We start from the raw sequence: 16,400 nt of genomic DNA on the forward strand, positions 1-16,400 counted from the left end.
CTATATAATTGCCACATAATTTTATAATGTAAAAAGTGCATTATAATAATAATGGCTTTATATATCTATATATACATATATATATATATAAAACTGAACATGATTCACCACAGTAAGTAAGCTGTTTGATCATAAACAACATCTGCAAAGTTCCAACGCTCAAAGTTCAAAGCAAAGGGAGATATTTGCTTTTAAAGAAATCGCTTTTTAAGGACTACAACAAACGGCTGGTAGAGACTACACCACATTCCTCCCGGGTTAGTGACATCACCAACCCTAGAATTTACATAAACCCCGCCCCCTGAACACGATTTATAGATTATCAAGACAGAATATGCTAATCAATGACTAGAAGATAACTACACATCAGCTTCATAAATTCATCAACTAACCATTCAGAAATGTCCTGTTGCTTCTACATGTTGTCACTTCTTCTTGAGTCTCTCCATCATTGTCTGACTCCGGTTTGAACATAAAAGGCTAAAAGTTTTTGAAATGTTCAGTGCATGTGTGTGTGAGGTAAAATGACACGAGCTGTTGAAGCTCCGCCCCCTGTGCCGGGAGCAGCAGCTCATTTGCATTTAAAGGAACAGACACAAAAACGGTGTGTTTTTGCTCACCCTCAAAAAGTGACAATTTTAACATGCTGTATAAAAATATCTGTGGGGTATTTTGAGCTAAAACTTCACACACACACTCTGGGGACATCAGAGACTTATTTTACATCTTGTGAAAAGGGCATTACACCACCCCTTTAAATGCTGTCTTCACCTCTACAGCAGGTTAGTGATAACCTATTCATAACCCCCCTCTCCGCCATCATGGCACACCCCGCCGGTGGGAACCTGACGTCTGCAGTGACCCCTTCTTCTGAGGACACACACACACACATTCACACCATCCTCGTCGTCCTCATCTTCTGCATGGTGTGTGTCCTGCTCCTGGTGGCGTTCTTCTACACCTTCTGCTTCCACTGTTCCCTGCAGACGCCAGAGAAAGAGGAGCGACAGAAGCCCGACTGCAGTCTGAGCCGAGAGAGCGCCACCTTCAGGTGCAGTTCCTCATCCGGGCCCTCGACGGGAAACACCGTCTGAGACTGAGAGAAAGAAAAAGAAAAATAGTTATGGACGATTCTACACTAATACGGTTTTGTTTGAAAACATCTTTTTCTCTCCATTTTATTACATTTTTACGAGTAATTAAATTTTTATGAATCACAACCTGGACTAAAAATCCCATCGTGCAACATTGGTTTGATTGGCTGTTGAAAAGTTTGGGGTCAGAAAGAGTTTTTTAACTGTTTTAACTTTTTTATTTTATTTAAATTTTATTCATCATGCACACTTTAAAGTGATTTTTAAAAAAAGACGTTAATAATGTTACAAAAGATTCTATTTCAAATAAATGCGAGGGATGCACGATTTATCGGCCACCACATTGGTATCGGTACTGATATATGATTATTTTTAATGTTATCGTTATCGGCCCGATAAGAAAATTTGGCTGATATATTAAAGCCGATAAATAATGGATTATTTCCTTCAGCTGAGACACTTCAGATGCGCAACTGTTCAACATGATGTTTTTAAATGGCTTGAAATATGATCGGAATCACTTCAAAATAGGAAAATACAGGTGTGCAAAATGTGCAAGTCTGTCATATCGGCTACATGAAATTATGATGAGATCATTATAATTGTGTTTGGCACATGGCTTTTAATGGTGAGACTTTTGCTTTTGTAATCAGGCTCTCAAAAATTGTGGATTTAGATTTATCGGCCAATTTATAGGTTATCGGCTTTCAAATATAAAGAATTATCGGTATCGGCCAACAGTTCTGTATTGGTGCATCCCTAATAAATGTATATATATATATTTATTTTTTTTTCATAGAAATATAAAGCAGCACAGCTGTTTTCAACATTGATAATAATCATAAATGTTTCTTGAGCATCAAATCATCATATTAGAATGATTTCTGAAGGATCATGTGACACTGAAGACTGGAGTAATGATGCTGAAAATTCAGCTTTGATCACAGGAATAAATTACACTTTAATATATATTCACATAAAAAACAGCTGTTTTAAACTGTAATAATATTTCACTGTTTTTACTGTATTTTTCATAAAATTAATGTTGCCTTGGTGACCAGGAGAAATTATTTCACAAACCCCAAACTTATGAACAGCGCTGTTTTGCTGTATGCATATTGTACACATTATGTCATTTTATTTGTATACATGGAACACCTGAATGACATTTACTATATATGTAGAGTTATAGTTATATATGTATTATGATTATTTATTTAGATACACTCTTTAAAAGTCTTCAATATTTAATGAAAGTACATTTAGGGGTGTCAGATACATTTTTAGGGGTTTCTAGGCGTTGTATTTCATGTTGTGTATTTATTAATCTTGATTTCTCACAACTTTTGTGTTTTTCTGGGCGAGACAGAGTCGCTATTTACTGTGTTCGTATGGACGAGCGCAGGCAAAATTCTCCTTTTGTGTTCCATAAAAGAAAGAAGAGCAAACGGCATCAGAACAACACCAGGGTGGGTAAAGGTTGACTTTAACAGCAAACGAGTCTTCATGAGCTCTAGAACAACTAACCAGATCATACTATCACTAATGAGGCGTGAAGAAATTACATCTGAATCAAGCTCTGTATCAAAGCAGGATTTGATGAAAACGGTCTAAACCCAAGTCATATTTGCAACAATCAAAATGCAAAAAATGTACACCACCGTTCAAAAGTGTGGGCCCGGGGTTGAAGACATTATTGTTACAAAAAATGATTTAAAATGTCAAGTACTTATGCTTCACGATGGTTTTTGCTCATTTATGCTGATTTTATCCCCCCCCCCCCAAAAAAGAGAGAATTTGTCAGGAATGCGCTTATTTGTCATGAAAATAATGTCACTAATGAATAATAATGGTCTTAAAATAGGGTATTTTTCTATCTCTTTTTCCTTTTGATTTTGGGATGAAATATGAGCCTGACATTTCTTTGTGAGATTCTTAAAAAATGAATGAATAAATATATCTGTCAGTATAAACCATAAAACCAGCTAAAGTGAACAGAGATTAATAAAGCTTTAAACTGAATGAGACGGAGTAGAGATGAGAAAACACGATAAGCACATTTCAGTTCAATAATACATCTAATCTCTTTACAAGAGAATCCAGTTTACAGAATTCAGATCAATAACTTTAAAACAGACACGTCATGATGACTTGTGATTTCATCTGATGGTTTTATTCAGCAAGACGCATTATATTGATCAAAAGTGACAGTAAAGACATTTATGTTACAAAAGATTATATTTCAATTCGATGCTGTTCTTTTGAGCTTTCTATTCATCAAAGTATCCTGAAGAAAAAATGTAACAGAAATATAAAGCAGCACAGCTGTTTTCAACATTGATAATAATCATAAATGTTTCTTGAGCATCAAATCATCATATTAGAATGATTTCTGAAGGATCATGTGACACTGAAGACTGGAGTAATGATGCTGAACATTCAGCTTTGATCACAGGAATAAATGACATTTTTTACATATATTCACATAGAATACATCTGTTTTAAACTGTAATAATACACGTGATGATGACTGTGATTAGCACACGGAGCACATGTTGCTTTTCTCGGAGCCGTGGGAATCACAGGACCCAGTGAGAGACTCCGTTATGGAATCTCGACCGTCAAACTCATCCGACTCGAGCTGAATGTGTGGATCCTGGAGGCTGTTGTCCTGCAGAACGTCCTCATAATGAGACTGAGAGAGAGGGTTTGATATTATCTGTGTTTTATTATATCTCACGCAAGATCTCACCGTACTGACCGACGCTTCTTCCTTCACGGACTCCTCCCGAGAGTTTCCCGAGGTTTTCATCGCCATGCGCTGAGAGCGGAGGGACTTCACATCGTCCTCATCCTCACCGGTCACTGAGGGAAACACCTGAGGAGAAGAGCAGTCATAATGTGTTCTTAGCCATCCTGCAAACAGCTTTTAAAAATACAATATGATTCTCTAATGATAACACTTAATATAATATAATAAAAAATAAAAAAATATATATATATAATATAATATAATATAATAAAAAAAAGAATCATAATATTATGTTAATGAGAACATGTGTATTTCCAGACTGGCCATTTACATTTAAACATGAAAATATGATTTTTATGAATATGAAATATGAATATGAAAATATGAACTGTGTAAAGTATTATAAGAGCTAAAGTCATATATTTATATAAGTAATATAATATAATATAATATAATATAATATAATATAATATAATATAATATAATATAATATAATATAATATAATATAATATAATATAAAAAAAGAATCATAATATTATGTTAATGAGAACATGTGTATTTCCAGACTGGCCATTTACATTTAAACATTAAAATATTATTTTTTAAAAGTCTTATAAGGGCTAAAGTCATATATTTATATAAGTTATATAATATAATATATAAAATAAAATAAATAATAATATTATGTTAATGAGAACATGTGTATTTCCAAACTGTCCATTTACATTTAAACATAAAAATAAGATTTTTTTTCAAGTATTATAAGAGCTAAAGTCCTATATTTATATAAGTAATATAATATTATATTTAAAAAAAGAATCATAATATTATGTTAATGAGAACATGTATTTCCAGACTAGCCATTTACATTTAAACATGAAAATATGATTTTTATGAATATGAAATATGAATATGAAAATATGAACTGTGTAAAGTATTATAAGAGCTAAAGTCATACATTTATATAAGTAATATAATATAATATAATATAATATAATATAATATAATATAATATAATATAATATAATATAATATAATATAATATAATATAATATAATATAATATAATATAAAAAAAGAATCATAATATTATGTTAATGAGAACATGTGTATTTCCAGACTGGCCATTTACATTTAAACATGAAAATATGATTTTTTTTAAGTCTTATAAGGGCTAAAGTCTTATATAATATAATATAATATAATATAATATAATATAATATAATATAATATAATATAATATAATATAATATAATATAATATAATATAATATAATCAATGATTCAAAGTCCATCTAAGATAACAGATAAATTAATTTTAGCTCCACATGTCTCCTGTCTGGTGATGATAGGGTGTGTTTACCTCATCAGTGTGTGTTTCCGGAGCAGAAGCGCTGGCTTTACTGATGGTCTGAGCCTCAAACTGTGGGCAGGCGGCCTGAGCGTTCCCGTCTTTATCCCGCTTTCCCTTCAGCCAGTACGTCTCGATCTCCACATTCCCCTGCCAGGGAAAAAGTCGGATCTTTCTCAGCAAACATGAGGGTTATTGATGCATTTACTCCACACAATCACTATTCCTCAAAATGAATAAAAACTGTGAAATGCAAACCTGCAATAATTAAATATTAAATAACACAATATACTTTATGTATTTAATCTCACTTTATTAACCAATGTCTTTACGTAACATTAATTTCCATAAAATTTTTAAATGTAACTTTCCCAAACACTGTTAGTTATTTTGTTTAAGGTTGAATCAATAAACGAATCACATAAAAGAAAGGCAGAGGCTATTTACACTAAGCGAAAATAGCAGTATTTAGCGTAAATAGTAGTTTTAATGATATTTATATTTAGTGCATATAGTGGCAGATATCTGTGTATTGTGGTACATTATAAAACAATATGCAATAATAATAATATATTCAGTGTATATGATTATGTATTAAAATCATAATTGGATGCTGCTTTATTGGGACATTACTTGTCCCTTCCCTACACCTATCCCTAACCGATAAACACTTTATTCCCACTATTAAATAACCGTTAGGCACTTTATCTCCACTTTTCGAATATTTTCTTAATTTTTATTTAAAATAAAGGCCTTTCCGAGCTCAGAGAAGAATGAGTATAAAGCCCTATTCGGACGGGACTAGTTTAACATGGACAGGAGGGGTAGAGTAATAATTACCAGATCTTCTCAGTGATTTTAGTCCCGTCTGAATGTGCATCTCAGTGATCATGTCGGACAATGTCAGTAAAGATTACGGCGACTTTTACCTTCAGTAAAAAGATCCGGAAAAATTACCTCAGGTGATACTAATCCCGTGCGAATAGACCCGCTGTAAATATGTACAGTATGTAAATATTTCCTATCTAAAAGTAGTTTTCCGCGTTTTTCCAAGTGTGGAGACGCTTGAAAAAGCATCAGTTGCGTTCTAGACGCTGGGACGAGTCTGTGGCAAAACTCTGTGTTTTACACACACCATCAGATCAGAGAGAAGATCGACAGCACTTGTTAGAGGCATGAAACATCTTTTAGCGTTAGTGTCTATTACCAACACAATCCAATCTGAAGTTCATTAATACATCGTTCGACCGGACAGAACTGTTTTATATATATAAATATAGGTTATGTGTGTTTGCGCACGTGATATCAGGAAGCAGCGTAACACACACATGACGACAGGAGTGACGGCGATGCGCAAATCGAGTTACTCTCCCACTTCTGCTAGTTTACTGAGATATCTTATCCCGTGCGAATTGGCCATTAATATTACAGACGTCCTGTGGTAAAATTACATTACTCCATCTACCCTGGTAAATTATTCCAGTCCGAATAGACACTGATCCTGTTATCAGACAGGTTTCTTTTGTAATTTTGTGTGACTGAATCAGAGTCAGTGTAAATAGACACTCCGTGAGAGAAACTGTCTTTCTTTAGTAAGCGACACTAACTGTAAAGCTGGTCCGCTGGGTATGGGATCAGCTCATCGGACCTCAGGTGGTCCTGGTTATCCAGTGCAGTTGTTTAGTGACTGACCTTGATGGTGATGGTCCCACGTCTCTCAAAGATGAAGTGGCTTCCCTTCAGGTGCTCGTAAGTCGCGCTGCTCAGCTGAATGTGCATTTCCTATCAATGACAGATCAGTCCATCAATACAGTGAGATCAGTCAGACAGCGGGGGGGGGTTCGGGCCTGTGAACGGCCAGAGAAACGCTCAATAAACCCGACACACATCACACTAATGAGCATTCGATGTCACGCTGCTTGTGATTAAAATAGCACTAACCCTATTATTTCTGCTTCAAGTAATTAAGGCAAATTTCAGTAGCAATGTTTTCATTCAAAGCTGCGAATTAAACTTATGCACAAAATTAGAATGTTGCATAAAACATTTGATGATTCTATTATATATATATATACACTGCTCAAAAAAATTAAAGGAACACTTTGAAAACACATCAGATCTCAATGGGGAAAAATATCATGCTGGATATCTATACTAATATGGACTGGGTAATGTGTTATGAACGAAAGGATGCCACATCGTTTGATGGAAATGAAAATAATCAACCTACAGAGGATTGAATTCAAAGACACCCCGGAAATCTAAGTGAAAAAATGATGCAGCAGGCTTGTCAATTTTGCTGAAATTTCATTGCAGCAACTCAAAATGGTTCTCAGTAGTTTGTATGGCCCCCACGTGCTTGTATGCATGCCTGACAACGTCGGGACATGCTCCTACTGAGACGACGGATGGTGTCCTGGGGTATTTCCTCCCAGATCTGGACCAGCGCATCACTGAGCTCCTGGACAGTCTGAGGTGCAACCAGGTGATGTCAGATAGACTGAAACACAATGTCCCAGAGGTGTTCTATTGGATGTAGGTCAGGTGAGCGTGGTGGCCCTTCAATGGTATCATTCCTTCATCCTCCAGGAACTGCCTGCATGCTCTCGCCACATGAGGCCGGGCATTGTTGTGCACCAGGAGGAACCCAGGACCCACTGCACCAGCATAGGGTCTGACAATGGATCCAAGGATTTCATCCCAATACCTAATGGCAGTCAGGGTGCCATTGTCTAGCCTGCAGAGGTCTGTGCGTCCCTCCATGGATATGCCTCCCCAGACCCTCACTGACCCACCACCAAACCGGTCATGCTGAACGATGTTACGGGCAGCATAACATTCTCCACGGCTTCTCCAGACCCTTTCCTGTCTGTCACGTGCTCAGGGTGAACCTGCTCTCATTTGTGAAAACCACAGGGCACCAGTGGCGGACCTGCCAATTCTGGTGTTCAATGGGAAATGCCAATCGAGCTCCCTGGTGCTGGGCAGTGAGCACAGGGCCCACTAGAAGACGTCGGGCCCTCAGGCCACCCTCATGAAGTCTGTTTCTGATTGTTTGGTCAGAGACATTCACACCAGTGGCCTGCTGGAGGTCATTTTGTAGGGTTCTGGCAGTGCTCATCATGTTCCTCCTCGCACAAAGGAGCAGATACCGGTCCTGCTGATGGGTTAAGGACCTTCTACGGCCCTGTCCAGCACTCCTAGAGTAGCTGTCTGTCTTCCTGGAATCTCCTCCATGCTCTTGAGACTGTGCTGGGAGACACAGCAAACCTTCTGGCAATGGCACGTATTGATGAGCCATCCTGAAGGAGCTGGACTGCCTGCGCAACCTCTGTAGGGTCCAGGTATCGCCTCATGCTACCAGTAGTGACACTGACCCTAGCCAAATGCAAAACTGGTGAAAAACAGTCTGAAAAGATGAGTAGGGAAAAAATGTCAGTGGCCTCCACCTGTAAAACCATTCCTGTTTTGGGGGTTGTCTCACTGTTGCCCATCTAGTGCACCTGCTGTTAATTTCATTAACACTAAAGCAGTTGAAACTGATTACCAACCCCCTCTGTTACTTAACTGACCAGATCAATATCCCAGGAGTTTAACTGACTTGATGCTATTCTCTGATTAAAAAGTGTTCCCTTTATTTTTTTGAGCAGTGTATAATTATTATTATTATTATTATTTTTTGCCTTTTCCGAAACAGAATTCCCAGAGTGCACATATCTGAGGATGAGGAGGGTGGGAAGGAGCTGTCAGACGACCCGTATGATCACATGCGGATCAATGTGGAGAATGTGCCGTGTATCGTGTCAAATATATACTATATATACCAGTATCAGTGTGAAATGTTCTGCCATGTGATCATGGCTAATTGCTTAATTAAAACATTCATTAAAATATTCCTGAAACACTAACAAAAAACAAAACAAAATGTGGTATTAGCATGTGTTTCTGGACTGGCATGGATTTTTGTTCCTATGATATTCCTTTGAAGTGTTATTGCACAAGAATAAGATAATCATGCGTATGATAATCAATCATGCACATCCATCATTAGCCATGCTTTCATCCAAAGTTGCGAATTTAACTTTTGGAATATGGCATAAAACATCTGCGAATAAAGCGGCGTTTCCATCCCATGTGTTCAAGAGAACAACATCGTCACTTCCTGGAAAACTGGTGTGAAATATCTGTAATAAAAACAGAAGTTGCTGGAATCGGGGAAGAAACTGTGGCTCTTCTCTTCTTTCCTCATCATTAATGAGTTGCGTCTCAGTAAACACTGTCATGTTCTCTTGTGTTCGGATGCTGGTGTTTGAGAACTCAATCATGTGAGACGCTTCTGGAAGGAGTTAAACTGAATCATTGATGACAGACTTCGGCTCGGGCGTTTCAGAATCACCAAACCAACATCTGAGATGCTGCGATGCGATTGGTCCGCTGGTTAGTCCAGTCATTTATTTTTTTCTTGCATCGAGGGATATATTCAGTTTATGCGTGTGTCTTTTTATCAGATAAAAATTAAAAATGAACTGTCTCAATTGAAACGTTTTTGTGCATCTTACCGTTTCCATCTAGCATTTTTATTTATGTGTTATCCCAAAACTCACATTAAAATGGTGGATGGAAACGTAGCTAATGATGCACAATAAATATAATAAAGTTTAATAATAAATATGTATGCATCTACCTTCCCATTGCACTCCATGGCTGAAGCCGTGTGGACTGTATCCCCATGAAGACCATAGCGAGGCATCTTGTGACCTACGACCCCGGCGACCACCATACCAGAGTGAATTCCTGAGAGAAGAATGAAAAATAAAATATCAGCAAAAAAGCTTTTTCAAACAGCTCTGATGGTTTTATTCAGGAAGATGCATTAAATTGATCAAAAGTGACAGTAAAGACATTTATAATGTTACAAAAGATTATATTTCAATTAGATGCTGTTCTTTTGAACTTTCTATTCATCAAAGAATCTTTTTTTTTACAGAAAATGAAGCACCACGACTGTTTTCAACATTGATAATAATCATAAATGTTTCTTGAGCATCAAATCATCATATTAGAGTGATTTCTGAAGGATCATGTGACACTGAAGACTGGAGTAATGATGCTGAAAATTCAGCTTTAATCACAGGAATAAATTACACTTTAATATATATTCACATAGACATTTTAATATAAATGTAATATATATTCACAACAGCTATTTTACACTGTAATAATATTTCACAATTTTTACTGTATTTTGATCCAATAAATGCAGTCTTGGTGAGCAGAAGAGACTTCTTTCAAAAAGACTCCCTTTAAATGGTAGTGTATATTGTGTAAAGTAGTCCATTACTGTATATTATATTCAATAATATAATAATTAATATAAATAATAATTAATAAAAAAATTAAGTAAACAAAATTATTTGAATAATTTATTAAATTAAATACTTCTATATTCATACTTTTCAGTATTTAATGAAATAAAAGTATATTTTTAATTCATATTTGACATTTTTCTTACCTCGTCCACCATCTTGATTATTTTTTTTTTTTCTGAGATCCAAAATTTTGGCCAAAAATGGGTATTTTGCTTCTGAAACATGCATATGGCACCTTAAAATGCTGTCTAGGTAGGCAGCTCACTAAGTTTTGAAACAGAGCTAATGTCTGAGAAATAGTACATGAATCCAAATCCTAATCATTCATAAATCCGTAAGATCCCTTCATGTGGTGGAAAGACCGTTCGGTCTTCCGGTTTGTGTTTCCACCGCATGAAGGGATCTTACGGATTTATGAATGAACCACTCGTTTTAAAATCTTCCCAGTCTTACTGACATTAGTTAAGACATCCAACATTACAATGATCATGATAACATGTTAACTCTACAATAAGTGAATCCACTTCACCAGCGAATTACTCTTCGACAGCGATGCCGTAGAGATATACAGAGCGACCGCAAAACCGGAAGTTCAAAGACAAAAGTCCACAGATTGCGGTGCGCTTGTTTTTCTGGCGCATAATGTCTATATAAGAGTTAATTTAGTCAACAACACAGATGTAAATAAGAGAGGACGTACCCACGCGGATCTGGATGTTGTTCCCGTTGGACGGGTCTTTGAGATGATCAATAGAGCGAACCATATCTAGAGCCATGTCACAAATATTGTGGGAGTGAAACTTCGTCTTTTCTGGAGCGCCTGCAACCACCATGTACGCATCACCTATAGTTTCAACCTGAAACACACACACACACACACACACAATTCAACAATATTATTGATCTGACTGGACTGACACTATTGGATGAGAAGCTGGACGACGACATCACTGTTTTCTGCAGAACTACGTTAACGATGAGATTAACTAATTTAATAATTGATGAACTGAATCAACACAATGATATTAATGTCCTTTTATTGTCATCACTGAATCATTCTCAACTTGACTTCAGAAAAGGTGTCAGAATCCAACATGTCAGAATCAGGGTTATTACCGTTAACTAAAACTGAAATTAATTAATTAACTGAAATAAAGCTGAAATAAATTAAAATACGAATATTATTTGAAAAACTTAAAACTAAACGAAAATTTGTAATGTTGGCAATAAACTGAATAAGTTGAAGTTGAAGCACTAAAATTATTAATTGGAAATAAATAAAATCGGAAACTTAAAAATAAACTGAACCTAAATGTCTTAACAGAAACAAAAAAAACTAATAAAATGACGAAAGCACATAACAAAGTGCCTAAAAATTAAACTAAAAATTTTAAAAATAAAAGCTAATTCAAAATACTAATAAAACTATTAATTAAAGAAAAAACTAAAATAACATTGTCACAAACATGAGCTCATTAATATGTGATCAACTGGGCGGGGCTTTAGAAACTCATCCAATCAGAATTTAGATTATTTTTTTATTAATATTATATTTTTATTTTTATTTTTTTATTTTTTATGGATTTACTTTGAAACAATGTTCACTCAGAAACTGCTAATAAATTTACAAATATACGGCAAGTAACACAGTGAATTAAATGTGAAGTTTTAACGTAATCATATTTTCTTGTAAAACGTACCTCAATCATATTTGTTTTATTTACAAAAAAATGTATTTTCTTACAGTGTACATCTAAAAATCATCTCTTATTATTTTTATTATTATTATTATATTATTATCTTGGCTCAAAAAACCTTGCCCAATATTATAAGTGAACATCATAAATGCAGGATCTCTCACTGCTACTCATGTATAAACACATACAGTATAGGGATTTAAAGTCACCATGAAATCAAAATGGTTCAATCTTATCTTTAATGGAATATTGCAGTTAATTTATTATAAATGATTTATCTGTGCACATCATTTTTTTTTAATTTATGTGCCTCGTAATCTTTAATCAAAATAACTTCCCCTGTATAATTACAAAATTCCGACTTGTAAAAAGCGTTCTTGTAGAACTTTTAATTACAACTTGTAAAAGTCATGGCATGAATGCAGCAAAACACCCGATTTAACATGTGATGATGAAATGATCTGACCTTGAACACTCGGTGTTTCTCGCTGAGCGTGTCGAAGAGTGTGTACATGGTGTTGAGCATGGAGACCACCTGCATGGGTGTGATGTGACTGCAGATCCGAGTGAAGCCCACCACGTCGCTGAACAGGATGGTCACATCAGGAAACACCTGGAACAGGTTGAGAAACCATTACAGACCCATTACAGAAAGTTCATTAGCAAAAATCAAATTTTACAATTCTTATCAGTGCACATCATTATTGTTTAAAATGAATGCGTCTCATAATCTTGAATCAGAATAACTTCCTCTCGCAGCTTCTCTTCTCTTCTCTGATGATGTGGGCGGGGCAACCTGTCACTCACATGAGATCAGCCAATAGCAAACCACAACCAGCCAATCAATTCCACACAGACAAAATCAAGCCCCGCCCACATTTGTTCTTGTTCCAGAAGCGTTTCACTCGGATATACGACACAATCTGAGAGAAAAGACTAGCGTAACTTCAGTTTCATGTTGACTTTATGAATGATTAATCTGCTAATTAGATTATGTTGAAATAAAAGAAGAAATTAATACTTTTAGGCAGCAAGGACTCATTAAACTGATTACAAGTGACAGAAGATTTCTAAGATTTCCATTTCAAATAAATGTTGTTCTTTTGAACTTTCTATTCATCAAAGAATCCTGGAAAAAAAAATGCATCCTGGTTTTCACAAAAATTTGCTGTTTTCCACACTGATAATAATCATAAATGTTTCTTGAGCATCAAATCATCATATTAGAATGATTTCTGAAGGATCATGTGACACTGAAGACTGAAGTAATGATGCTTTGATCATAGGAATAAATTACATTTTAATATATATTGACATAGAAAACAGCTGTTTTAAATCATAATAATATTTAACATTTTTTACTGTATTTTTGATCAAATAAATGCAGCCTTGGTGAGCAGAAGAGACTTTTTCACAAACATGAAAAAAATCCCCAAAACCCCAAACTTATGAATTAAGTAATAATGCACAAAATATATTTAATCAACTGTTGCATGAGTTTTGAGTCAGTGCAGTTATATATTTATATATATATATATATATATATATATAGTCAAACCAAAATGTATTCAGACACCTTGCTATCCTAACTTACATAAATGAACTATAGTGTCATGCACACACTATAAAGAAATATAACAAATTATATATGGTGTCTGAATAATTTTTGGTTTGACTGTATATATAAACTTCATGAAAATCAATAACTATGAAACCAGTGTGATTGGTTTGGACACTGGCAGTGAACGCTGCAGATGTTCTGACCTCACAGGTGTTCACAGCCGGCTCTCCTTTACGCAGTCGCTTCGCAACGGGTTTAGGAATCATCCTGTACAGAAGATCATCCGTCTTTTTCATCTCATAGTCCAACATTTTCATGCTTTCCTCTAGTTTGCTGGATTTCTTTTGCTCCTGTGGGTGCAGAAAGAGAAAGACAGAGATATGCAGGTTGAGTGTCCTGGCCCATGAAAAGCAGGACACTCAGGGCCCTATCACACACACACGGTGCAATGCAGCGCCAGGCAAGTGTGTTTTGCTAGTTTCAGCCCGACGCAGTTATCATTTTCACGTCCTGCGCCACGTTGTTTAAATAGCAAATGCATTTGCGCCCATGAGCTGCTGGTCTGAGAACGAGTGTGTGTTCTGGTGCATTGTTGGAGTGTTGCTATTTTGAGGAACAGAAATAGACTGAGCCATTGACCGACTGAACCCTGTTCTAAAGTCAATGGCGCAATATTTTTTTTATTTAAAGAGCGCGTTAGTAATGTGCGCCTATAGGCGGGTCCACAACGCGCGTACACTCTGCTTATTACACACACAGCAGCACACATACACTCTGCTTATTATACACACACACACACACACACACACTCTGCTTATTACACACACAGGGACGCACAGCAGCACACAAACATTTTTAAATATGAAAAATTAAATGATTACAATGTAAATGATTATTATTGTGTACATAAAGATATGGTGGAATCCGGCTTGTCCCGTAGATGATCTGCTTGCACTTTAACCTCACTCACACACTCACACACACACACACACACACACAGCTTTAACCTCACACACGAGCAGATCCGTTTCCTTGCTAGAGAAGCGTTCAATTTTTTCTCTTGCTAATTCCATCATGTAAACAGCGAATCCACCGCCATGGTGGATTCGCTGTTTACATGATGGAATTAGCAAGAGAAAAAATTGAACGCTTCTGCACCTGCGAGTGCAACTGGCATTTAAAGGGAATGGGAGATGAGACTCTGATTGGTTTATTTCATTTTATGGCCAAAACACACCCATTACTCATTAAGAGAATAGTGACAAAACACACCCATAACCCATTAAGAGAATAGAGACAACCCTTTTAGACCATGCGCTCATATCGTTAAAGAGAGCCAGCTGTACCTGAATGAGGGCTCTCTTGAGCTCTTCCGACTGCTGAGTTCCCGCCAGCACCAGATCTCTGCTGGAGTCATGCATGCTCAGGTCATTGATGTACAGCCCTGTCTTAAACATGGCACTCAAACTCTCCATGCTGCAAAGACAACACACACACTTAAAGAAATGCATGGATTAGGATTAGTTCACTTCAGTATTAAAATTTCCTGATAATTTACTCTCCCCCACGTCATCCAAGATGTGCATGTCTGTCTTTCTTCAGTCGGAAAGAAATGAAGGTTTTTGAGGAAAGCATTCCAGGATTTTTCTCCATATAATGGACTTCAATGGGGTTCAACAGGTTGAAGGTCCAAATGTGAGTTTCAGAGCAGCTTCAAAGTCTCGACACGATCCAGCCGAGGAATAAGAGTCTTATCTAGAGAAACCATCGGACATTTTATAAAAATAAATAAACATATACTTTTAACCACAAATGCTCATCTTGCACTAGCTGTGATGTGACACACATTACGTCATCATGTTGAAAGGTCACGCGTGATGTAGGTGGAAATACAGAGCTAGTGTTTACAAAGCCAATGTGCAAAGACTAAGTCAAACACCATTTACAAATAAATTAATAAAGAAAAGGTAAAACAACGATGTCGGACGATTTGGAAGTTGGAGGAGAAAATGAGAGTTTTTCACCCTACACTTCATTTACTGCCTACGTCCGGTTACCGCCTGACCTTTCCAACGTGATTACGTAATGCGTGAAGTCGTGGACGTGCAAGACAACCATTTGTGGTTAAAAAAAAAAATATATATATATATTTTTATAAAATGACAGATCGTTTCTCTAGATACGACTCTTATTCCTCGGCTGGGATCGTGTCGAGACTTTGAAGCTGCACTGAAACTGCAATTTGAACCTTCAACCCGTTTAAGTCACTATATGGAGAAAAATCCTGGAATATTTCCTCAAAACCCTTAATTTATTTCCGACTGAAGAAAGACAGACATGAACATCTTGGATGACGTGGGGAGAGGAAATTAGTGAACTAATCCTTTAATGAATTACACAAAAACAAAAAACAAAAATGCACCTGTAAGTCTTACCGTGTGTGTGTGTGTGTGTGTGTGTGTGTGTGTGTGTGTGTGTGCGTGCGTGCGTGCGTGCGTGCGTGCGTGCGTGTCTTACACTGGGGTCCCCAGGAAGATGATGGAGTCCCACTCGGGCATGAACCTCATCTGACCCTTC

General features: G+C 36.4%; 1 protein-coding gene across 1 annotated transcript in view; it reads right to left on the reverse strand.

The window, feature by feature from the left end:
• Positions 1-3,245: 3,245 nt before the first annotated feature.
• Positions 3,246-16,400, reverse strand: part of LOC311095301 (soluble guanylate cyclase 88E-like) — a 21,284-nt gene continuing 8,129 nt past the window's right edge. Inside the window, exons 10-19 of the mRNA XM_084133769.1 lie at positions 16,341-16,400; positions 15,170-15,299; positions 14,027-14,173; positions 12,729-12,875; positions 11,266-11,422; positions 9,881-9,990; positions 6,889-6,978; positions 5,209-5,346; positions 3,847-3,972; positions 3,246-3,765 (exon numbers count right to left, since the gene is read on the reverse strand). The exon at positions 16,341-16,400 is cut by the window's right edge and continues 58 nt beyond it. Coding sequence (XP_083989895.1) covers positions 3,631-3,765; positions 3,847-3,972; positions 5,209-5,346; positions 6,889-6,978; positions 9,881-9,990; positions 11,266-11,422; positions 12,729-12,875; positions 14,027-14,173; positions 15,170-15,299; positions 16,341-16,400 — 1,240 coding nt within the window. The 3' untranslated portion in view covers positions 3,246-3,630. The remainder of the gene's footprint in view (positions 3,766-3,846; positions 3,973-5,208; positions 5,347-6,888; positions 6,979-9,880; positions 9,991-11,265; positions 11,423-12,728; positions 12,876-14,026; positions 14,174-15,169; positions 15,300-16,340) is intronic.

This window comes from Abramis brama (genome assembly GCF_963993115.1).
Source record: "Abramis brama genome assembly, chromosome: 13".
Lineage (NCBI taxonomy): Eukaryota > Metazoa > Chordata > Actinopteri > Cypriniformes > Leuciscidae > Abramis > Abramis brama.